General features: G+C 40.7%; 1 protein-coding gene across 3 annotated transcripts in view; it reads left to right on the forward strand.

Annotated features, from left to right (window-relative positions):
* The window catches only part of NFAT5 (nuclear factor of activated T cells 5), a 32353-nt gene extending 7155 nt beyond the window's left edge, over positions 1-25198 (forward strand). The window contains exons 2-13 of one of the 3 annotated variants that reach the window (XM_015811445.1): positions 1027-1152; positions 9937-10495; positions 14985-15177; positions 16131-16321; positions 18422-18594; positions 19055-19189; positions 19336-19388; positions 20493-20625; positions 20924-21007; positions 21559-21704; positions 22281-24657; positions 24966-25198. In XM_015811445.1, the coding sequence (XP_015666931.1) occupies positions 1027-1152; positions 9937-10495; positions 14985-15177; positions 16131-16321; positions 18422-18594; positions 19055-19189; positions 19336-19388; positions 20493-20625; positions 20924-21007; positions 21559-21704; positions 22281-24657; positions 24966-25198 (4403 nt within the window). Of the gene's footprint in view, positions 1-1026; positions 1153-9936; positions 10496-14984; positions 15178-16130; positions 16322-18421; positions 18595-19054; positions 19190-19335; positions 19389-20492; positions 20626-20923; positions 21008-21558; positions 21705-22280; positions 24658-24965 lie in introns of those variants that run through there. The other 2 variants (XM_015811446.1, XM_029283221.1) reach the window with 2 other exon arrangements.
* The last annotated feature ends 612 nt before the right edge of the window (positions 25199-25810 follow it).

Here is a 25810-nt window from a genome sequence, read left to right on the forward strand (position 1 = left end):
GGTTATTTTTTTAAAACTGAGAATAGGACAGATTGATGGGATAAATTAAAATAGCCCTGTATGATCATGCTAATGATCTAATTAAACAAAGTTCATTAAAATAGGTAGAACATTATACTATATACATAAATGTTAACAAATGTCCTAAATAATTACTCGTTTAAATGGGATCATTTGTCGGCCGTGACCAGGGGGGCGTTTTATCAGGTCCGCCTGATCCACCAGTTGCGACCTTTTCTGGACCGGGACGCCTTGCGCACGGTCACTCACGCTCTCGTCACCTCTCGCCTGGACTACTGTAATGCTCTCTACATGGGGCTCCCTCTGAGGAGCACCCGGAGACTTCAACTGGTCCAGAATGCGGCCGCGCNGATTTTAGGTAGGGATGATTTTAAGAAAATTTTAATTGACACACAGCTTCTAATATTTGGCTTTTAATTTGGTTTTATGGGGGTTTTTTGTTCTTTGATGTATTTTGTTTGTCTGTTTTAATATGCTGTGCACCGCCCTGAGTCCTACGGGAGAAGGGCGGTATATAAATTAAATTATTAAATTAAATTAAATTAAATAATGCACATTTCCTAAATCAGATTTTTTTGTGCAACAGGAAATTGGTTGTAGATTAGTACACATATTGAGAGAACTTTTCATGAAAATCAGATTGTAGAAAACAGAATATGATAGAAAGTAGAACAGAATTCTTTCCCATAAACTTCTATTTTTCTGCCACAAAGCATAATTAGCTCTCTAATATTGGGGAGTAAATATTTAAATAAATGAAAGATTGAATCAAAGGTATTCGGTAATGCTTTTAACTGTTAGACAGCATTTTTTGCTTTTATTTTGATGCAAAAATATGTATCTTTGTTCTTCTATAGGCTTAAAATATGCATGTCTGTTAACAATTCTGGTTTTATATATGGGAGACTAATGACCTCTGACATTATTGCCTTTATTTATGTTTTGTTATTAAATAGTAGTGAGCATTTTCTTTGAATCATAAATGCCTCTATTTCTTGTTTGCAGAATCAGTCTATGATCTCCTCCCTAAGGAGCTGCAGCTGCCACCTTCCAGAGAACTCTCAATAGCATCCATGAGTCAAACAAGTGGGGGAGAAGTGGGTTCGCCCCCCCCAGGCATAGTTGCTGCTGGTAAGTACTTCCTTTGGCTTAGATTAAGATTTTAATACCTATGAATATTGTTGAACACATGAGCAGTGCTGGAAAAGTTTGCAGATATATATATAAAAAAATAGAAGCAGCACTGGAGATGTTATTGCCCACTATATCTTCTGCTTCAATTCTTGCACGCATTTTTTAAAATGTGATAATTGCTAAATTATAATTGAGATGGAGTGTTAAATATACCTCCATTTTTGTTAGAGAAGAATTACAGAGAATCAAAGTACTAGCTTTAATTAAATCATATTCCTTATAATTTGAACATTTAGTTATTTCGGAGGTATATGAAGGGACATCAGCTAAATAGAATTTAAAATTACCATAAATTAAAATAAGCTGAATTTTTTTTTGAAAGAGTCTCCTAATTAATGTAGGTTTTAAAGTTTTTTCTCCTATTTTTGTCTTTATTTTATATTATATGAGAGACTGTTGGAGGAAGTTACCTGGTGTAAGGCTGTCTTGGATAGTTTTTATCTTGGAATCATATATATTTGGAGTAGACCCTTTTTCATAGTTCTATTCCAGATTCTCTCCACAAAGCTGTTGCCAGGATTTGGAAACAGGCTGCTTGATTTTTGAAAGGATAAGAGTTGAGCCAGGGTAAACACTTTGCAGCACTGCTCACTATTAATGTATTTGAATTTTTTTCCTCATGAAATCTGTGGATTTAAGTGTAGATCAGGAAAACTAGTCATTAAATTCAAAGAAAATTTCAGCTAAAAAAGTCCTGAAGCATACTTTCCTTTGATCTATAAAGCTAATTAGTTAAAGAGAAAAACAGCTGCAAGAACTTTGGAAAATGCTAGCATTTTAAACCCACAGATCTTTAATGTTTTTCATGTTTGAGCTCATCTTCAAGCATTTGAAAAATTGGCTTAGGAGAACTAGTTGTCTGTTACTTGTCAGCTTTGGTTGTCTGAGTCAGTCCAATTCCTTTCAAAAACTGAACATGTGAGTTTGTTCTAAAGAAAACTAATATGCAGTGGTAGATTCTCTTGTGTTACTCCACACATTGAACAACAAAGTCTTTCTAAAGACATGTAGTAGCAGAGTAGAACATAGTTGTGTATGTAATAGAGAGATTTTTCAGTACTAGTTTCCAGATAGTTGGCAGACAAGCAATGTTATTCAGTATATATTGGTTAAATTATTTGACTAAGTGGTAGCTTGTATTTAATACCTTTATTATGCTCCCTAAAATATGGGATTTAGTAGTAATAATCTTGGTCTGCTTTTTAAAGAAAGATAATATATTTATATAGCAGAGCTAAACATAGGAAGGTTTAATTCCAAATGTTTTATGCAGTGGAAAATTAATTTGCCCACAAGGCTGGCTTAAAAATTGCAACCTTGTCCTGCAAAGTAGAATGAGTACAGATGATAAAGGATGAAAACTGGAGAACAAGAGAAATCTCCTATGATGCATACCAAGACTTTTTTTTAAAAAAAGTGGGGAGAGTTACAATCATTTAAAAACAAAGAATAAACTGTACCTTGTGTGTGATAGGATCAGGACCAATAAAGCATATCTTTAAACGTTCAACTAACATTTGAATACTGTCTACACTAATGACAGTCGTCTTTACATTCATTTTGGTTACATACAGAGTTCTCCATTCTGAATCAGTTTTACTGGTGTCATTGACAGATGAAGCAGTGAGGGCTGATGAGAACTATTTTCTTTATTTAAGACTTAGCTTCTTTTGTTCTCTGCTTCCCTAGCCATAAGGTGAGCCAATATCTGGTGGCCCCAAGTCTCTTTCATTACTTTAAAATCAGGGGTTCTGAAACACATTAACAGGTTACATAAAAATCTGCATCAGTAAACTTCTGATTTCTTGAGGAACAGGATTGGCTGAGCTCAGGCATGAGGCCCTGCAAGAACAAACTGCTAGTTCTGCTACTATTGATTGGCTTTTAATTTGCAAATCCATCTAAACCAGTTTAAAGCTAAGACATGGAAATTAACCTGTCAAGAGCACATTTAATTGTTTTAGCATAAGAGGAATGCTTCATGTTCATCATTCCAGATGTAAGGTGGCTCCTTTATCAACGATCAACTATCAGTTGACAGCTGTCTTTACATGTTAAGCTCTAAAGAGATGCCTCTGTCGCAAAGCCAGAGATCCATCAATAACCGTAAAGGAGCATACATTGATATTGGATGCACTACACGATATGGGACCAGTGTGAAACTAGAGAATGATCCCTGCTCTCCATCTCTGAGAAACAGAAGGAGAAGAGGAGGAACCCGTGTTAGTTTATGCCTAAAGGCCAGGAGGAAATGCTTGGATATCATGGGGCAGCCATGGCCCTGGCCAGTTCTTCTCCTGTCACTTTACCAGCAAGTGTGTGAAGAACTGGCGCACCAGTTCAGATTCTAGTATGTATAAAAATAATCTAAATAAATCTCTACTGGCTAATCAACATATATGAAAGAAATGTAAAACAGAATAATCCCTGGCTAACCTGAAAAAAAATCATTCTTGAGTCCATAAAGAGATAGGTGGCTGGAGTATTCAGTAAAGAAAGGGAAGATCCATCACTCTGGGTTGAAGATGCAAGATGGGCTTCCTGATAAACTCCTCAAAAATTGTGGTAGCACAGATTCTGCTTTCTAGGCTGCTTTTCAGTTCTTATATTAAATGCAAATTAAAAAGTAGATGCCTTTGAGTTAATTTTGATTTAGGAAGATTCCACGGACACATCTAGATAGTTTACCTGATGTGAACATGAAAGAAATTGCAATCTTGGATTGTTTTAACTTCTCAGTTTAACTTGCAACTCTGATGTTTTCTGGCATCCTCTATCTAAATATTAACCAGGCTTAGCTTTGCTTACTTTTGAGCTCAAGTGGTCAGAGTGGAGCCATTGAAATCACAATGATTTATTTGTTACATTTATTTGCCGCCTATCTCGTCATGAGGCTGCTCTAGGCGGGGGAATATCATGTAGCTTATGTTTGCTTCAGTCCCATGGATTTTACCCCTTAAACTCTAAACAATCCTAAACCACGATGCAATATAGTATTCTGCTTCTTCTTAGCATAGGCCAGGTTAGCATGTCTGTGACAAGAAGTATGCGGGTATAATTGTAATTTTTTAAAACATTTGCCCAAAGTTGCTGGGGTTGTGCATTTATTTAATAATAAAAATTGAATTGAAGTATATTTTTTACATAGATGCCAAGTAATATCCCGAATGAGTTCTGCAAATTTCTCATTCTAATAGTGTTTCAAAAATTGGAAAAGCATGGTTTGAAAGAGGAGAAAGTAAGTGAATCGCTTGATGGTGAGATAGGTGGTATATTAACTAAATAATGAATAAATAGAAAAATAAAAGATCAAGCACAACTTCCTCTAAGTGATTTGATTTGTGTTGGAAATAAGAGTTCATGATGGATAAAGAGATACCAGGCCTGCTCCTCTCCCCAATGCCTGATGAGTAAAACCAGTTGCCAGGGCTCATGACACGCAGGGGCTCTTCCTGGAGAGGGTTAGAGAAGGGGCTTCTGTCCTTCAGGAATGATTTCCCTGAGCTCCAGAACTAAACATTTTTGTTGCTATAGGAGCTGATATTTGGATAAATATTAGCTATCAGGCTGCACTGGATTGAGTAGCAGTTGCATTGTTTTATTAATGCTTACAATAAGTATGCTAAGGATAAAGCTGCCTTTACAAACATCCGAAAAATGGGGGGGGGATAAGTGTTTCTGTTCCTGAGGTAAAATTCAGTAAACTAAGAATAGCACGGGGGTGGGGGGATTGGGGGCGGAGAAGGCAAGTACTTGCCCTCTCAATATCCGCAAGGCATAATGGCAGCTTCCCAGAGCTCTGCATCAAACAGGGCTGAATACTAGTCTGCTGGTTGACTGCATCTAATTATCATTTTTGATTGTCAGACTTTCTAGTCTGAATTGATGAACATGAACATCCAGTTAAAGTTGCAGGTAAGAAATAACAACTTGTGTTATTCTGTGTGTCAAAACAGATTGGATTCTGATTTGATTTTTAAAATGCTGTTACGGCATGTAAATGTAATGGGAAATTTTAAACTATTTGGGCTATAATATAAGTGACCAATCTATTCTGAATCTGCATTGAATGTTTAAAGTCAATGGGGTTGCTTTTTGCTATTGCTGGGATGCTAGTTGTTTTCTCTATTAATCCCCTTAACTTGCATTCTAGCTCCGCCATTCAGAGACAGGCATCGGTGGTGGGTTGTGTGCTCTCAGTAGTGAAGACAGATAGTACCAGAGACCCTTAACCCATCCAATCTCACCCAGGGTGTCTAGGTCGGTCTCGTTTCAGACTTCTTCATCAGTCTTTCTCCTTTCCTTTTTACTTTGTTTTATAAATAGTGGATTGCCTTAAGTTAACCTCTAATAAAGCTTTTGACATTGTATCCATAAATGAAGCTGGAGAAGATTAGTAAGCCAAAGTTGGCATGAAGGTATGGAAGCAGATTTGCAGCCACTTTGTCTGTGACTTTGACAATACAAGGTCTGGTGTCCCTCTGTCTTTACTTCAGAACTTCTAACTTTTTCTTTACTGACTCTGGAAAGTCCACTCGGCCAGTAATGGGGAAGAATTGTAGCCATCAAAAATAAATAAATCAAGATTCCTAAAGGTTACTTGTATGGGGGATTACCTTTGGAATGAATCTGCCCTAACCCCTGTTTTAGGGGATGCTCACATTTTCTCTTCGGTCTCCTGAACAGTGAAGAGTATGTGGCAAATGTCTGCCGTGCTTCATTCATTGGCTGCTTGTGCACCTATTGTTTTGCATGGGAATGCTCAGAAGGACACCTGAGACACTGGGCCCTGCCATCCTTCTACTTTGGGAAAATGCAGTTACAATATCTTCTTATTGCTAGGCTTGTGCTTAGCTTCTTGAAAAACCTTGTGCCTCTGAAGGCCTCCCTCTCAGAGTGCCCTGAACTCTCTCAAAGAATGAAATGCTAATGCAGTAAACAAATACTTTAAGCTTTGCCTAAAGGTAGCCATTTTTTTCTGTGCCTACCAAAGAGCCTATGAAGGAGAGAAGATTTTTATAAACGTAAGACTTCCAAGAGGGAAGAAGACTATTTCACTTTATCTAGCAACTTGAGCAGCAGTTGCCAGCTTCTCTGCTTCTGATTCTTGTGCTCTTAAGATCTCAGTCTCATTGCTATAAAAATGCACTGGGCATTTTTGGAAGGCAGTGAGTGTATCTGTGGACAAGGCTCAATACTGTTTGGAAGTCGTTCTGGTTCTATAATTGTAACACAGAACAGGGAAGATGCTTTTTGTATGGTACTATGCTGTTTTGTTTTGCTGTCTGCTTGCCTAGAGGCAAAATAATAATCTGAACAATGCTACTAAAATTGCAGACTTTACTGTGCCTTTTTAAACTATATGGTTGTTTCAATTACAGAATGGATAGTGTGAGAGTACCAAAATCTTTCAGTAGGATAATTGGAGGATTTAATTATAAAAAGTTAACCATCTTATTGCCACATCATGGTGATGCTCATAAAAATATTTGGCACATGATTATAATTGTAAAAAAGGGTTATCTTTGTTGATACGTAATCTCACATTTCACAGAATGCATAAAATTAGCCTGTCCAGCTTCAGTTTTATTAATAATGCAGTTTTGATCTTAGAAATTAACTTATATCCTAGAAATAATACTAAACATTGGAGTGCCCTGTATACATCTGTATTTTAATAGTGTGAAATGAGATTTCTGATAACCTTTTTCCCAGATCCAGACAGTTTTTGGTCACAATTCTTCATGAATGTCAGTTTTGAAGAGACATTTTGACTGTCCTGATTTGGGATTAATTTGTTTTTGAAGCTACTTCAGCCTCAACTGATCAATCAAGGTTTTGCTATTACATATTAAACATGAATTCACATAACATCCTATATTTCTGCCATATGAAAAGTGAGCATTCATTCTTTGCTGGGGTGTGTCCAGTACCTTAAAATAAAGTCTCCGTGCAAACCTCAAACACAGCAGTACGATGCCAGTCCTGGGTTACGCTCTTTTCTGCTTAGTCCCTGTACAGGTAGTCCTTGACTTACAGCCACAGTTGGGACTGGAACACATCTATTGTTCAGCAATGTAGTCATTGTGTGAGTCATCCTGATTTTGCAACCTTTTTTGCATTAAGTGAATCTGGCTTCCCCCATTGAGTTTGCTTAAAACCTTGAAAGGTTTCAAATAGCAACTATGGTTCCGGGACTTTGCAACTCTTATAAATGCATGCCAATTGCCAAGCAGCCAAATTTTGATCATGTGACCGCAGAGATGCTGCAATAATTGTAAGTGCAAGGACCGGTCATAAGTCACTTCTTCAGAGCTTTTGTAACTTCAGATGGTCATTACACAAATGGCTATAAGCTGAGGACTATTTGCATCTTGTAATTACTGAGCTTAATTGAAGCAACTAAACTTGCTCATTTTTTAAAGCTTTGAAAGCCTCTAATTTATATCTTGACCCAGTTTATTATGAAAATCAAGCAGTTTGTTTTATTTGCCCTGATCTACCCAAATTGCAACCTGAAGCACAGGGCTAACAAAATTTTACAAAAGCAAAGCTGGCTCTCTTGATTTCCTTTGTGTATAAGCAAAGTCATTTTTTTCCTTTTCAAATATCATGTAAAATAATATTTTGGAGGAGTTACTATTTATTTGTAAATATGCTTCTCACTTTGTGTTAATATTGTTTAATAAAATCTAATAATCATTGTGTTTCTTGGAAAGATTTTTATTTTCACGTGAATTCCCTCTGCAGGGGATTAATCTGGCATAATAGTGCCAGTGTGAATTTGGGTGATTGTGCTAATTCCCTTTTTAAGTAGGGAAATGGGTCATTCTTTTCCAGAGGTGACAGTCTTTATCTCACTTAACCCACAGATAAAAATGGATGCTAAGCTAACAGACTGGTCAAAACGCCCCAGTCAGTGTTTTGAACAGTTTACATCAGAGATGAGTTGGTTTTCCTACTGACTCTTATCTTATGTAAAAATTCAAAGATTGTCACATTTTGCATGGGTTTTACAACTTGTAGAAAGTATTGTTTATGCCAATGTAAGTTTACAGCATTCTTTCTGCATATATTTTATAATTCACACAGAATATCTAATCAAAGCAAGCTGCATAGCTGAGTGAGTGAATATTTAAAATATACATTTGCTCTGTTTTAACAAAGATCACTTTAGAAATGTCAATTTACTCTAACTCAAAAGTGGCTGCAAATCAGCAATTATAGTCACTGAAACAAATTTTAATTTTTTTTAAGGAAAGCACTGCATTAATGCATGATATAAAAGGATTTTTTATAATTAAAATGCAGTTTTGAATGACTGAATTTATCAATTTCAACCACTGCATTTGTTGAGGCACAAGCTGGAAAATGGAACTGGTATCAATCAGTGCTCTAGATTATTTCAGCAATTGTCTGGCAATGGAATGAGGAATTCTGAGGGAATACCTCACAGATAAAGGTTCCTCTGAATTATAGCTAAAGTAGAAGATTGATTACGATTCACTCTTAATCTGTAGTCAATTTTTTGATGATGTACTAGTATTTTCACTTAGCCCAAACTAACCACAAAGATAGATAGCCAAGCTAATTATTTTCTGAATTATTTTCTTTTTAAAAAAGATTGTAATACTTTAAAATAATCACACTGAAAGCTGAGTATATGCACCACACTTATTCCATTTGAGGCCAGTGGCTCATAAAAAAGTATTCTTTTGCATTAAGAAAAATATTGCCCTAGAGAAAATACTGCTCTCAAATTCAATGCTTCTGCAATTTATTTGATTTTGTGAGACAAGTTCACATCCCAAGTTAAGCTTTGTTTTGGTTCTTGATTTCACAGCATTCTGGAGCATCTCCAGAGATGTTCCAGAGCCCATTTAACTTCAGCAGTTACCTTGGCTGTGGCAGGGAGCTCTGCCTACCCCTCTCCCCCCCCCCCAAAAAAAAAGCACTGGGTCTTTCACCTGAGGAGGGAGCCGAACCAGCTTCTCTCATCTTGCTATTCAGGACCAGGGCACCCTCCAAGTTAAAACCTTAGCCAGTGCTTTTTTGTGGGGGGGGGGGGAAATTCATAAATGACAGTTGGTACCAGTTCCATTTGTTGCTGTTCAGTTATTTTATATTTCATTTCTCATTTGATAATTGATATCTGGAATAATCAGTAGCTCTATTCTCATTTTTTTCTCATATTTTTATTCCAGGATTTGCCTCTGAAGCAGGGAGTGTCTGCATTAAAAATGACCTGTAGTTCTCTGCTTCATAGGTTAGAAACTTATTTTAATACTTCATGGCTAAGCACAGTCCCAGGTTTTTGAACATTTCAGATGCTGAGCAATTGGCAATAATGTGGTTTAAAATGCACATTCCTGGGGGTTTCTATCATTTTTGATAAAATGGCTTAAATTCATAGTCCAGATGAGGCAATGAAAGCACCTTTGTTTGCTTGCAACCATTTTGTGACTTACAGATTTTCTGAAAAGTCTCATTGCTACTATGCATTAAAATGAGAAATATAATTTGGCTATCTTTTCTGAATATTTACGTGTTGCTTAAGCCTTATATTACTTGAAGCGCTTAAATTCCAAAACAAGCCAAATTCTAAAATGTTAATTTGGGGAAAGAATCGGTTCACCAAATCACGCTACTTCAAAGGGACTGCTATAGCCAGCAGAGTTGGGATTAGGGACCCTGTATTGACTTGTGGATTATACACCACAGATGCTTCTTCAGCTCCCTCTTCCTCCGTGGGCGGTGCTTGCAGCTCCTTTACCACCACTTCCGGCCCCACCATTTACTCTACCTCAGTCACTGACAGCAAAGCTATGCAAGTGGAGGGCTGCTCCTCAGCCATGGGGGTAAGTAACCGTGGGGTAAGTGACAAGCAGTTAACCAATAACACAGTCCAGCAGCCACCACAGTCCACCCCGAAGAGGCACACAGTCCTGTACATCTCACCACCACCAGAGGATTTGCTGGACAACAGCCAGATGTCTTGCCAGGATGAGGGGTGCGGATTGGAGTCTGAGCAAAGCTGCAGTATGTGGATGGAAGACTCCCCCTCTAACTTCAGTAACATGAGTACCAGTTCCTACAATGATAACACTGAGGTGCCACGTAAATCTCGTAAACGAAATCCAAAGCAGAGGCCAGGGATCAAACCACGAGATTGTGAAGAATCGACCATGGATATCTTTGATGCTGACAGTGCCAAAGCGCCTCATTATGTCCTTTCTCAACTCGGCACGGAGAGCAAAAGCAACTTGAAAGCAGGAAATGGGTTGGTATCTGCCTTTATGTTCTATCAACATATGTTAAAGCAGACAAATAAAGTAAAAATATAACCTTGATTTTTCTCTAGAGTTCAGCTCATATTTTCACTGAGAAGGATGGGAGAGCTGATATTTTGAATCACATTTAATAGTTTCTTATGCTAAATGTTTTTGGCCAGTTTAGCAATCATTGAACAGGAACAGTTGTCAGCTTTTCCTTGTGGAACTTGATTAGTGTGTGGCAAGTTTTTCAGTAAGAAACAGTTTAAAACAGAGTCCTTAAAGTTGGAATCAGCTCCTGCATATTTTCTGCAACAGAGATAATTGTGGGGACTTAAGTCCATACTTCACTTGCTTCTGTTTCACTCTCTGCCTCAATTAAAGGCAGCTGATTTTGACCTTTCATATTCTTTCTAAAATGTTAAGATGAACCAAATTTGTGTTTGTGTCATCTCAGTTCTGTAATTGATCTTTCAGAAATAAATCTCTATCCTGTTTTGCTCTGTGCTTCTCAGTTGTGTGTATGTGTATGCGTAAATGTTGCCTGCAGCCTGCTTGGGTGGTGGTTTCTCATCTCTTCATTTAATTGGATCTCGATTTAGAAACTCTGGTTTGCATCCCACTTCATCAGTGGAAAGTGCACATGTGTATTATGGCAGGGAATTGTTGATTTTCTACCCAATGGTAGTCGTCGCCTTCCTTTGGAATCCAGAGGATCACAAGATCCTCAGTGTTGGCCATGGGCAAGATGAGGTGCATTTGCCTGAGAAATCAGTGACCCCTGTTGTAGCCTATCGTATTGTGTAGAAGTCTCTAAGTGACACTTGTAAAGAATTCTAGTTTTCCTGGGAACAGGCAGCACCCTGGGGCGCCATTTTGTTTGGTGCCTCATGTCGGCCAATAAACGTGGAAAGCTCTGTTTATAATTTATGTGTATTCAGGAATCTAGCCTGTTCAGTTCTTTGCAAGCCAGTGTTACATGCTTAGGTCAAATCATGGCTTCTTGCTCTGAATTTTAACAAGGTGGACAAGCATAGATTTGCATTTAAGAAGAGGGAAGCCATTGGCTGGATGGTCAGGGCTTGTTATCTGTGCCAGTGGCAAGAGGAGCAGTTGGGCCATGGTGTCGTATATGGTTCCTCCTACATCAGAATTTTTACCACTCTGACTTACTGCATGCGAATGTGGACACAAAGTCATGCAGAGAAATCTTTTGAGTTTCTTGCCTCCTTCTTTGAAGGACTTCTCTTGTTTCTTACAGAAAAGTCTATTTCATGTTGTCCTTGAGTCACAAAATATTGAATTGAAAAGGATTTGCCATGTAAAGGAAACGCCATCTTGCTTTGCCTTCCCTGTTGTCTGGTTTCATACTTGAAATACCACTTGGAAGAGATAGATCATAAGAGACTTTCCAGAGTGAGGTTTGCTACTAAACAGCTTTCCAGGATATGATTGTGGAGGCCTTATTATACAATGTGGCCCATAGTCTTATATGACCTGTTCTCCTCACACAAAATTTATAAAAGCCCTGCGAGGACAACATTAAAGTGAAAACTGCTGGTTCTGCAGATATCCACATTATCAAAAGTCTTCTTCAGAATATATTAAAAGAGGCCATTAGAAGGGATGATTCTTCAAAAAATAAGGTCATATTCTGAAAATTAACACTTTAGTCCTATGAATGTCAACTTAGAAATCAGCCCATTGAATTGATGCTGTTGACTATTTTTGTAGAATAAATACAAGGAGTCAGTGTTGTGGATTTTTTTTCAGAACTGAATGCACTTCAGCTGCTAAATAACTACTAAAATATAGTAATGGGTTAATTAAAACAAAATGCCTTCCTATCATAGAGATTCAGAGGCTGCGTTATACTATGTTAAGTTGTGCAACGCTTCCGTATTTGAAAGGGGAAATGTGGTTGGGCATGCACTAATTGCTTTAAATGTGCCTTTCCCCAGGACTGCACTCTGGTGTGCACACTCCGAATCACGGGTGTCACTTGTGTTCAAAGTGTTGCACAGCCCTGGTGTTTTCCAAGAACCCCTTGCCTAGGGGAATTAGGAATCGGTGCTTTTTTCAAGGGATATTTAATGAGTTTTGTGGTCAAGCAGCAGAATGAATCCTGGTATCCTGTAGTGCATATGAAATCTCTGGTAAATGAAACCTAATTGGAGAGGGGGGCTGATTCTTTACTGATTGCAGAGATGGGGATGATAAGCTATTCATAATCATGATCAATTTATCAATGTAATTATCTCAGAAGGCAAAAATGTGCAATACAATTCTGTAGAGCAGATTCTGGAGCCCTAATGCTGAGCTTCAAAGAATGCTCCTTTCATGCACATTTGGGTTTCTATTGTGTGTCAGAGTTCCTACTTCAGAGGACAGGTCCCCGAACCCTGGCTGGAGCCATCAAGAGGTTGGCGTTTGCAGCAGAGGGGCTGTTTGCACAACAAGGCCTTCCGGAGGTCAGATTTTGAATAATGCAGAGTTATGTTCTCTAAAGAAGGATGGCGGGAATTTATTTGTTACCCACTTCTAAAGCAATAAAAGCCAATGGAAAAAGTGGTGCCTATATCCTGTAGGCCGCTCTTATATATTTGCATATATTTTCATAAAATGGGAAAGTTTGTTGTTTTCAAAATGCAATTATTGTCTAAACCACTTTTAGAAATTAGAACCCTGTGCAACTGCTACTATGTAGCCTGTAGTAAACATTGAATATATTTGTTAAGCATTCTTATTGGAGACAATATAAGTTTTATTCATAAGTGCCCAAACAAAATAAGGCAGAATTTTGAGTTTAACAATATTGCATGCTATGCTTGAAACCTGGAAGTTGACTTGTAAAACATAATTTACTTCATAATACACATATTGTTCATGAAAGACTAGCTAGGAGGCTTAACAGCATATAACAGGAACACATTGCACAGATGTTTTGTAACATATCTCACCCAGTACTGGTTGTCTCTGGAACAGAAATACAAACATCAGTTTCTTGTATTTTGGATGCCTGATAGACCAAAGGTATCAGGCAGAAAAAAATAACAAAATGAGATGCTAGGATCCTACTCTAATTTAATGAAACATTGCACAAAAAGCCAGCTTAGATTTTCAGATCTGGTAGGATGCTTAGAGAAAAAAAGGCAGGGGACCAAATGGTATAAAATAACAAACCACTATCATCCACTTGGTCTAGAAGGGTCCTGCACAATCTATGGCCCACTTACAGGCTAGCAATTACTGTAACTCTGTTCCTGATCTTGAAGCTAGAAGTGTCGTGATAAAACATTTCTGCACTCGGGTGGCTGGTATACCTGGGCCCGAAACCTAGTTGAGAGAAGCTTTTCCTTCATTTTTACTGTCCCAGAAATTAGGGAAATAATGGGTCAGACCTGTTTGTGACATCCAAAGTCAGGCTGAATAGTTATTTTCATGGGTTCCTCCAGGGTTTATTCAAACAGGTTTCACTTATGGAACTCCCCTTGTGATGTAACCCTAGCCGGATCATTTTGCATTTATTTATTTCTTCCCATGGGGAGACAGGGCAGAGGCTCTAAAGCAAATAAACCACTCTGATCTGTTGCCATATTGCCTTTGCAAACTTGAACTCCTGCACGATCAGGAGCAAAGCAAGCCTGAAGCTTCATTCTAGATAATACAGAAATGCAGCATTTCACTTTGAATGCATGGTGTTACCAATGGGAACTAATTGCTATTTTGACTCATTTACTTCTGAAAAGTCTTATTTATGTTGCCAGTAGAAAAATAGGCATGTGATCAGTCTTCAAATAGCTCTGGAGAAGTGCATCAAATATAGTTTTTTTCAGCCTGGTAGCATGAACTCTTTCCATTAATATATTTGTTCTCAAGGAAAGAAAGAAATAATTGCAATCCAGCTTACTTAAATACCACAATGTCAGTTTCTCTCAATTTAAAATACATGGAAAATGCCATGTGAATGGGTCGACCTGATATATTAAAAAAATTCAGCAGCCTAAACGTCCACAGCCTAGATAGCTGTGTCACAGTCAGTGCAGTGCTGAAATTAATTATATTTTAATCTAACAACATTGGTTTGAAAATTTATTTAAACATATACTTACCTGAAGTATATAGCAATAGGGCCTAGGAAGCCTTTGGTCTAGAGGTGGTAAGGATTTGTTTTAACCAGGTGACATTTGTGAACATATGCTAGGTAAAATGTTCCAGGAACTGGCATTTCACACAAGGTGGTGAATTCAGGCAGATTGTTTAAATTGCTTATGGTTAAAATATAACTACATTTTGTCCTCTAATTACTAGTTAAAATACAGGTTTTTAGGTTTCTGGCTATATTTTAATTAAATGACACATTTTTTGTGAAAGGGAAGAAGAGAAATGGTGCAGGTCTGCATGTATGTCTCTGTGTCTCCTGGTTTCCTGGCCACTTTGCTTGTTTGGAAGGAAAGCTTTTGGTAACCTGTGTACTAATCTGCTTTAACACCTCAGAACCTCAGAAGTCCCCAAGGCGACTGGAGGGAAGAAGTGCCCTATGTTGTGTGGTCAGTACCTGAGTAAAAGTGAAGGCAAAGAGCTGAAGATCCTGGTACAGCCGGAGACTCAACACAGAGCTCGCTACCTCACTGAGGGCAGCCGAGGCTCAGTGAAAGACAGAACCCAGCAGGGATTCCCCACCATCAAGGTATGCCAGAAGGGGAGTGAGTGGCTAGAAGGCCTGGGGGCTGCCCTTCTTCCTGGCCTTACTGAGTTCCTGAGAGCAGGCTAGTCAGATTTCTCAGGATGAAAGATGTTACTAGAACTTAGGTAGACAGCCCTCCAATCCTCAGGTTTGTGGTTACGTTGTTGTTCCAGGCAAAGGAATGGATGTTTCTTGGTTTAAGACAGGGAAGCCTTTCTAGCTGGATGGAAGGTGTGTAAATATAGAGCAGGGGCTACTCTTGGCTCTTCGGGTTTAAATGACTGCACAGAGCACCATCTGTGTGGCCTGTCCTGAATAAGAGAGGGTTACTGTTGCTGATTTTTCACTTCAGTCTCCTAGAGAAATTGCAAACATGGATGAAAAAAAATATGTGATGTCCCTTAATTGGTTCCACATATTCATTGACTTTGCACAAACAATAGAGCAGAAAGTGCAGTGGCCCTCTGGAGTAACTGACTGAGAAATAGACACTTAAACAAGTTAGTTGTCTAGTAGTTTTTTCTCTGCAAAATGAAGATGTGTTTCATTTAATTACAAGCTAATATTTAGATCCCCTGGATATATGCACAGTTTCTAAAGAATAATATTAAATACTTGTGGTTTCTGACTTTATCATAAGCATTTTTCTACAAGAGAGTATATAATATATAAAAAGTCGACCCTGTCCAAAACAGACTTTTGAAAATGCTTCCTTTTCAGAAAGAACTTTTATATATGATCAAAATATGAATACAATAAAATCAACTTGAGGGCTTGATAGAATATAACTAAAAATATCAAGATGTTTAAAATTCAAAGAATTCATCTGTTCTGCTCAGTAGAGGAGGACTGTTAGTACCAGCCAGTGTTCGGTATTCAAAAAATGATTGTGCTTGCATTGTTGGCAGATTAATAGTGCTTCACATGGTCCATTAAGTCTTGATTTGTGTTTCCAGCTGGAAGGTCACAATGATCCTGTGACCTTACAGATATTTGTGGGTAATGACTCTGGCCGGGTGAAGCCCCATGGATTCTATCAGGCCTGCAGGGTCACAGGGCGGAACACCACACCCTGCAAAGAGGTGGACATCGAGGGCACCACGGTCATCGAAGTGGGCCTGGATCTGAGTAACAGCATGACCCTGGCGTGAGTCCCTTTTCATTGCCCTGCTGCTGCTTTTGTTTCCCTTGTTAGACTTCTATCCTGCCTCATCTCTGGGAACGGTTTCCGGGTGAAGAATGTCTTCATGAGAGCAAATCTGACATTGGGATTTTTATTTATTTACTAATAAGGTTTATTAGGCCACCCAACACAAACAGTATGACTCTGGGTGGTGTTAAACCCATTTTTGGGTAAAACTACATTTATTTGTAATACAGTGGAGTATGGAGGTTCTTTGGGAGGATTTCTCTCCCCTCTCAGGCTGCCATGTGAATCAGAAGGAAAGCATCTGGTCTCTCATCGTCAACCTGCAGTCGCTTCCTTGCTTTCTGGTTATGATTAATAGCTTTCCACTTTATCAGCAAAAGTGAACAACTCTTTTGATTATTACACACACATACACACACACACACACACAGGCGCTTTGGGTAATCTGTTTGTATTCTGATTGCTCTTGACAAAAATGCCTTCCCATGATCTCTTCTGAAATGACTTGAACTTCACAGGAGCAGTCTGTCTGTCCCTGCTTTTCCACACAAGCCTTTCACTCAGGGCCTCTCTGAACCTAACAGAACGGGATAGGCAAACTTAGTGCTGGCTCTGAAAATAGCCGCTCTTTTGAAGTCCTTCAGCGAGCTCCACATTCCCATAGTGGTTGTCACCTAGAACACTGCAAGTCCGTGTTTGTAAGTTGGTCCTGTTTGACATCTTATACTGAGTTAAATGCTTTGTTTTCCCAGGGATGATGAAGGAGCTTTTAGCTGGGCCCTAAATTCTCCTTCATTTGGGAAATGTAAAACTTGCTTGAGAAAAGCCTGTTTTCCAATGCCGCAGTGTATTTATTTACAAATTGTTCATTCTCACAAGAGGGAGAAGCAAAGTAGTTTCAAAATGGTGATTGGTTGGTCCATTGATGAGCATTCAGCCAGTTGACAAAATCCCACACAGTAAAAACAGATCTGTACCTTGGAGTGAATCAGTAATGCCATTTCTGTTTCCTTGTTTTGGAATATTGTCCCTTTCTATGTTTAAATCTCTCTGCATATATCTATAGAGCGAGCGTTGCTTGAAAAGTGGGGAGGGAAGCTCTTGGATTCTGGATGGAAACAGAATAACAGAATTGGAAGGGACCTTGGAGGTCTTCTAGTCCAACCCCCTGCTCAGGCAGAAAACCCGATACCATTTCAGACAAATGGTTGTCCAGTCTCTTCTTAAAAACTTCTGGTATTGGAGCATTCACAACGTCTGGAGGCAAGTTGTTCCACTGATTAATTGTTCTGACTGTCAGGAAACATGGTGGACTAACCTGTCTCTGCACTGTGGGGACCTCTCCAAGGCCTAGACTGACAGCCGGGTACTGGGCTTGAGATAACAAACTTCTCCAGACAATCTGAATTGCATTGTCATTATCTCATTCTATATAATTGCATATTGTGTGGCAAGTTAAAGCTCTTTGGACCTTTTGTTTATAACAAAGAAATCAGATTGTACACTTTATTTTAGAAGCCTGGGAGTTGGGTGGCATATAAATTTAATAAATTACTACTACTACTACTACTACTACTACTACTACTACTACTACTACTACTACTATTATTATTATTATTATTATTATTATTATTATTATTATTATTATTATTATTATTATTATTATTATTATTATTATTATTATTATTATTATTATTATTATACTCTTTTCCAGGTATTTAAATACAAAAAACATTGTTAGGTGATTCCAATACTTTTACAAAAACTAGCCTCTTTTGAATGAACTGTTTCCATCATTTAGCTGTCCTTTATGTCCATTGCATGCAGTGATATATTTTCATCTCCTAAGTGTCTGTTCTATTTTCACCTTTTATTGGTGGAAAAAGGAATTATCCAGCAATATCTAGTGATGGTCTATATTACATAGTACCATATTTTCCAAAGTCAAGTTGAATGCTTGATCCTCTGGACATCCCAGTTTTTTTACCACCACAGCTCTGGGACATTGAAATTAGATGATTTGGTGGTTGCTTCTGTTGTCACTGCAGACTTGGCAGGACTAAAATAATGCAGAAATTAATCCTAATTAATTGCTAGGGTGGACTGTGTTGGAATTCTGAAGTTGAGGAATGCGGATGTCGAAGCCCGAATAGGCATTGCTGGTTCTAAGAAAAAAAGCACCCGAGCCAGGCTGGTTTTCCGTGTCAACATCCCGCGGAAAGATGGTTCTATTCTAACGCTACAGACTCCGTCCTCGCCCGTTCTGTGCAGTAAGTGACAAAGTCAAATTGTGAGGCAGGGCCTCTAATGACCAAAGCCCCCTTACTTGTTGAGCTATCCTGCTTCTCTACAGAGGATTAAACTTTACAAAAACAAAATCATAAGTTATTTTTAGTATTTACTGAAACAGAACTTGAGAGAATTTGCATAAAATGATCTATTTTAGTGACATGGAGAATAAAACATGGACAAATAGATTTTGAATATTACATTAGGACCTTACCTCATAAGTGTGTTCCTAAAATGGCAACAGCTGGCCATGAGTTCCCAGGGGAACTGTGCTGTACTTTCCCCTGTAAAAGGAAAAGGAGTCTTACTTTTTGAATCTGACGTTTGCTTAAGCTTTTCATAGCATTTGTCCTTTCCACGTATAGGCTGTTAGAGGCCTTGGGTTTATAGCTGATTGTGTATGGATATTTTCAGTTAAATCTCCTTTTCTTTTTGGCATAGCTCAACCTGCAGGCGTGCCAGAAATACTCAAGAAAAGCCTGCATAGCTGTTCAGTGAAAGGAGAAGAAGAAGTATTTTTGATCGGCAAGAATTTTCTGAAGGGAACCAAAGTGATCTTCCAAGAGAATATCTCTGGTGGGTATCAAGGTGTATGTGCCTAGATTGGGCAAATGAAGTTCCAGGAGGATGGGAATGGCCAGCGTGAGAGCTGTTGGTCTCTGTGACTTCCTCGACAGCTTACTGGTACCTTTGTATAATTTTACTGCCTTGCTTTCAAACAGATGAAAGTTCCTGGAAAGCCGAGGCAGAAATTGACATGGAGCTGTTTCATCAGGTATTTGCTTTCTTAGGGATGTAATTATCCATTTGATCTTGAGAACATTAATTTAGGCATTACTATTAAAACAATCCCATTTTATGGTATGTTTTGAAAGTGAGGTTCAGATAGGCATGCACATGCATTTTATTCCTGTACTTAATGGGAAGGATAAATTTTCTGAAATCTGTGGAAGCTTTATGGCTGAATGCAAATATGTAATGTAAACAAATCTTACAGTAAATCTGCATTCAAAACAAAGATCTAAGATCCAAATGTAAAATTATTTTGTAGCCCTTGTTTTCTGCTAGAGGAAGGCCAGCAATAGCACTTATACCATTTCATAGTGCTTTACAGCTCTCTCTAAGCAGTTTGTAAGCAGTTTGCATATTGCCCCCACAATCTGGGTCCTCATTTACTGACCTTGGAAGGCTGAGTCAGCCTTGTGCCAATCAGAATCAAACTCCTGGCAGTGAGCAGAGTCAGCCTGCAGTACTGCATTCTCGCCACTGTGACTCCTCAAGGCTGCTCTAGGGAGCAACACAGCTGTAAAGCTATAGGTTTGAACATTGAGTCATACATACCTCAGTGAAATCATCTTCACTTCTGAGGTGGAAGAGAGGGATTGGGTTCTGATGTCCCCACAGAAACAGCTGTTAACTAACTAGTTGTTCTCTGAGTCCAAAGAACAGGGCAGATCTTTGATAGAGAGCCACCATTCCTCCTCCTCATTGGTTGTTAGGATTGGGACTCTTTGGTGGAACTTTTGCTCAGCTTGGAAAGTCAGATTTCTCCATGTTCAGAGTTTGTGTGATTGAGTGCCAATGTACTTACTTGCCTTTAAGAGCTCAGTAGAAATAACCGTAGTTTCACCTCTCCATTTAACTGACTTTGTTCTGAGTCCTCCATCTTTCCCCCTGCTCCCCCCTTGGATAAACTCAGCAAAGGAAGTAACCAGCAAGTTTTTGTTTGTATGCTAGATTTATGAAATGAAGTAGAGGTAGGAACAGGAACAGCCGGCTTATGTATCTGGGCCCTTATTGATAAAAATCTAAATTTTCTTATGTCAAATGTCACAGACTGGAGGCCTTTAATACCTAGCCACTTTTTTTTTCTTTTCAGAATCATCTAATTGTGAAGGTGCCACCTTATCATGACCAGCAAATAACTACATCTGTTTCTGTTGGGATTTTTGTCGTGACCAATGCTGGGAGATCACATGACATACAACAATTTACATACACTCCAAATACATGTATGTAAAAAGCACAATATTTGACCAAGGTGTCTTGGTCAAAGTTTGTCCCGCTTGGCCAGGGAGCTGCTTAGGGAACATGAATCATTGGCCCGAGGACATCTTGGCCAGTGCTTGCAGTTTGGGAAAGAGGGTGTGCGCAACTACCACGGATTTCAAGGAGCTGTGCTGAATGTTTCAGTCATTGGCCTTTGGTTCTTGAAATGTGTAACTTGTGCTTATTGGTGATCTGAAAAATTGGGAAGCTTGACGTATAATTTCCCTGCTTACATCTCTCCTGAACATTTTGTTTCTTCAGCAGCAGCTCATACTCTGAATGTGAACGTGAAGCAGGAAATATCCAGCCCAACCCAGCCCTGCTCTTTTGATGATGCAGCCAAAGGTAATTCTGGACGGCAGCCTTCCTTATCACCTCAGCCAAAAACTTCATAAAACTGCTGAGGACATCACATTGAAAAATGGCCGTCATAATTGGCTTATTTGGGAACTTTCAGGCTACAGATGTTTTCTGTTAATATATGTTGTTTCTCCTTCGGTCTGCTTCCTGGCTGACTTCCAAAAATTCACTAAAGTTTAAATACTTAATTCTGAGAATGATTTTTTTGTGGGGGGATATACCTGTAATAAATGTAATAAACAAGCAAGCTTCAGTAGGCCAGAGATTACTGATCAAGCAGGCTAAGGTGTTTGTGCTGGTAAGCTGAACCATAATAGGTGCCATGGGGTTTTTTGGTGTGTAGCAGCCATTTGGGTTGACATTGGCCTTCAGGAGTGTCTTTTACTGCAAAGACAGACTGCGTAGCCAGGACTTGCCAGGAAAGGTTATCTGTCTTCCCTTCTAACAGGCTCTTCTCTCTAGTAGATGCTGTATTTTTGAGTTTCATCCTCCTGGGGTTGACTTAGGGAATGAATTCTGCTCTTTGTCTTCTGCAGTGAATTCCAATGGCTGCCAGCTGGACCAAGTAAATCTTCTCCCCAGTGCCTTGGTAACTCCTCTCAGGCCAAACAGTATCGTTAAGAATGAAGAGGCTGCTCCAATGGAACTTGTGGCCGAGAAAATGTCTCTTCCTGCCTTTAATGTAAGCAGCAGTTGAAAAATGGTTCTGGACATATGTCTTTTATAAGAAAAGAAGAAAATTATGAAACTTTTATTTAGAACATTTGTTTGACATCAAATGTTGTTTGACATCTGTTGTGACAAGTTTGGTAGGACTACAAATATTTATTTCACTTTTTACAATAGACAGGAGAAGTTTAACTGGAACATACCTTGTAAATAAGCAAGGGAAAGATGTGATAACACGATAGTATACCGTTCTTTTAAAACTGAAGTGGCATAGAAAAGCTCACCAAGCATTCTATCAAAATCACCTGGGGAAAAAAGCTTTATGTTTTCTGACTGTAGTTTTAACACATTATTATAATCCATTCTGATACAACAATATAACCTCTGCTGTGGTGTTCATAATCATGCAAATTAAGGGTGTAAGGAATGGATTTCTAAAAATTGGAAAACAATTCAATGAAAAGTATATAATGAAGGAATGAATACTTTGTAGAATTCAGGATAGTTTATTTTTCTCCCTGAATTATGGTTAGGCAGAGAAAAGTAAAAATTCGAAATCTTACTGCTGTGTGTGCATGTTTCTCTTCAGACAACCAGCGCCATTGGGCAATCTCAAACAACTTTGGAGACCACCATATCCAGCATGTTGGGGAATGGCACTTTCTCCTCTTCTGCTTCTCATTTGGCTCCAGAGAGTGAAAAGCAGCCCCTGCAACCAAAGTATCCTCCTGAGACTATGCCGACCCTTCAGGCCCCGGACGTCGTGCAGTCTGGCAGCTTTCCAGCTGCCTCTGCTCCGAGCCAGCTGCAGAACAGTGATACCCTCCTGCAGCAGGCCTCCCAGTTCCCCTTGAGGGAGCCTTCCTCCAGAGAGGCTTTGCAGTCAGACAGCACAGCCATGGCTTTGTCCCAGCTGACGGAGACCCCCCAACAGCCTCCTCCCCTTCAGGAGTCCAGCCAGGCACTGCAGCAGCAGATCTCCTCAAGCATGTTCTCGGCCGATGGGGTGAGCCAGCTGCAGAGCACAATCCAGCAGCTGCAGACGGGGAGTTTTCAGTCCGGCCCTGGTGGCAGCGGCAGCGGCAACAGCAGCAGAAATGTTGACCTGGTTCAGCAAGTCCTGGAAGCTCAGCAGCAGCTGTCGTCTGTCCTCTTTTCAGGCTCTGAGAGCGAGGACGTTCAAGAGCAGCTCAGTGTAGACATTTTCCAGCAGGTTAGCCAAATCCAGAATGGAGTCAACCAGGGCATGTTTTCTTCATCGGACACTGTTCACTCGAGGGCAGAAGACCACCTCCCCAGCCGAAATGAGACCATGCACCCGCAACCAGAGACTTCGTTGGCTGGCCAGCAGCAGCCGCAGCAACAACCGCAAGTGATGGAGACGTCTGCTGCGATGGTGATCGACATGCAGCAAGGCCTTTGCCAGGCCCCCAGCTGCATGCCGTCCGACTTGTTCTCCTCCGCCTCCTCCGCCTCCTCCTCCTCCTCCTCGGGAAATGGAAGCATCCAGCAGTCCCCAGTGTACCCGCCAACTTCCCATTTGATAGGCGGGCTGTCAGCGAGTGAAGACATGCAAATGCAGTGTGAGCTGTTCTCTCCCACCAGTGTCTCAAGCAACGATGCAGGCACTCCAGGGCAGCCGCAGCAGGAGCAGGTGCCCACCAGCGGCCCTGCCATGTTCCCGGCTTCAAGCTCTGTGGAAGGCAAAGAAGCTTCAGGACAAGCCAAACAGATGCAGAGCAGCGTCTTTCAGGCGATGGTCCAAATACAACACAGTGGGGAAAGCCAGGCTCAGGTTGCCCTCTTTCCTTCCTCGGAGGACATGATGGCTGCCGTTCAAGGTGCCGGAGCCCAGCAGCAGGGTGGGGGGCTCTTCCAGCAGAGTGGAGAGATGCTCTCTCTCCAGGCGGGCACTTTCTTGCCCCCAGCTGCCCACTCCCAGCCTCAGCTATTCCACTCTCAGAGCCCCATCGGGGACACCCAGAGCATCTCTCAGGAGACGCCCAATTCTCTTTTCCATAGCCAGAATGCAGCCTCTTCTTCTGAGCAGCTGCAGCAGCAGCCAATGTTTCATTCCCAGGGAAGCCTAGGAGTGGTTCCGGACCAGCAGGCAAGCAGCCTGTTTCTCTCCCAAAATACAATGGGCTCCTCCGTTGCGCAGGAGGAGCAGATGCCGTTCTTCGCCACACAAAGCTCTCTTTCTCCTTTGCAAGGCCCAGCCAGGACTGAGCAGCAACCCTCCTTCCAACAGCCCCACCTCCAAGGCCCTCTGCTCACCCAGGAGCAGCCCCAGTCGACACATCAGGCCCTTTTCCAGGCCCAAGTAACTCTAGGCCCCCTCCCTCCCTCTGGGGTGCCTCCCAACCAGCAGGGGGGCATTTTCCAAGCTCAGCATTCGCTTGTGGCTCTTCAGAATAGTGCCTCTACCCAAGAGCAGCAGCAGCAGCAGCAAAATATGCGGTTCAGCAGCCAGAACACCATGGGCTCCGTGACCTCTCAGAAGCCAACACTGCTGTTCAGCTCCAATCCCAGCACGATGACCAGTCAGGAACAACAGCAGAGCCAGCCTCTCTTCCACCCCCAGAGTAGCCTGGCCCCGAGGAGCCAAGAGCAGCAGCCCATGCAGTTCCAGAGCCGGAGTTCAGGCTCCACCCAAGCTGAGACACCACAGCCGCCGCCAAGCTTATTCCATGGCTCGGAGCCGGTCACCCTCTTCCTATCATCAGCTTCCATGTCTGCCTTGCAGGGCAACATGAGCCAGCAGGAGTTGCAACAACCCCCTCTCTACTCCCCACAGAGCAACCTGCCAAATATACAGGATACTTCATCGGCCCCCCAGCAGCAGCAGCAGCAGGCAGTCACTTTGTTTCACAGTGCCTCTGCTGGAAGTTCTATCAACCAGCTGCAGAACCCCTCCACCTCATCCCCACAGACCTCTGGGATATTCCTCTTTGGCATCCAAGATGGTAAGTCTGAGTGTAAAGATTGATGTTCAGAGCACTAGATTTTCCTTGCTTGTCTGCCTCTAATTTTGGTATTCCATTTTACATACCTGAGCTATGAAAACAAAAATACAGAATTAATTCAAATCAGGGTGCTGTGAGGCCTTATGGGCATTGTCGCTACTTGGGTTGAAATTGGCATTTAGATTCATGATCCTGCTTAGTTCTCCCTGCTCAGCAAGTTTACACTTGGCTCTAAGCGATACTTGCAAGACCATATTGGTCATCAGCCTTGATCTGGATGTGTTGTTGGAACCTTGTTTCTTCAGCAGGTTGTGGTCAGCTCTTAACATCTGGACCAGGTTCCATGTCAGAGCAGATGATGACCCTCAGGCAAGCACAGAATGAGGCACAGCCATCCGTCACAGCTCTCCTGTCCCAGCAAATGTCAGAGAGTCCTCAGATTTCTTCTGCAATGACCACCAATCAGAATATGAAGAAGATTGATGACTTGCTTGTATCCTTACAAAATCAGGGGAACAATGCCATGGCTGGATCCTTCTAACAAGTGAGGTAAGTCAGGACCATTTTCTTGAGCTGCAGAAGTTTTTTGTTTAATTAATGAAATTGGGGAGCATGAAGCATTCTCTGTGCTGTTGTTTTCCTGGAAAGGAGACGGGATTAGTGCTCACCTTGTGAGCCGATTGATTACAGGCCTAATTCTTGAATCAGTCACTTGTTTTTTGGAGAGAAAGGCAGCTTTATATCCAAAGGTGCTGGTTACCACTGAATGATTTTGCTTAGAAAACAGTGTGGATGGAGTGTGTTGACCATAATACACTCCGAGACCGCCTTCTGCCACAGATTGCCTCTCATCGGCCGGTACGCTCCCACAGAGAGGGTCTCCTCAGGGTGCCGTCAGCCAGACAGTGCCGGCTGGCGACCCCCAGGGGGAGGGCCTTCTCTGTTGGAGCCCCCTCCCTATGGAACGAACTACCCCCAGAGATCCGGGTCATCCCGGATCTCCCCTCCTTCCGCCNGATTGGATTTTAATTTGATTTTATATTGGGTGTTCACAAAATTTTAAATGAAACGGCAAAATTAATATTTCTTTTAATTGTATTTTAAAATGGTGTTTGTAAGGTCTTTATCTGTTTTTAGCTTGCTGTAAGCCGCC

The sequence above is a fragment of the Protobothrops mucrosquamatus genome, unplaced genomic scaffold (genome assembly GCF_001527695.2).
Source record: "Protobothrops mucrosquamatus isolate PMUCROS unplaced genomic scaffold, P.Mucros_1.0 scaffold41, whole genome shotgun sequence".
Taxonomy (NCBI): Eukaryota; Metazoa; Chordata; class Lepidosauria; order Squamata; family Viperidae; genus Protobothrops; species Protobothrops mucrosquamatus.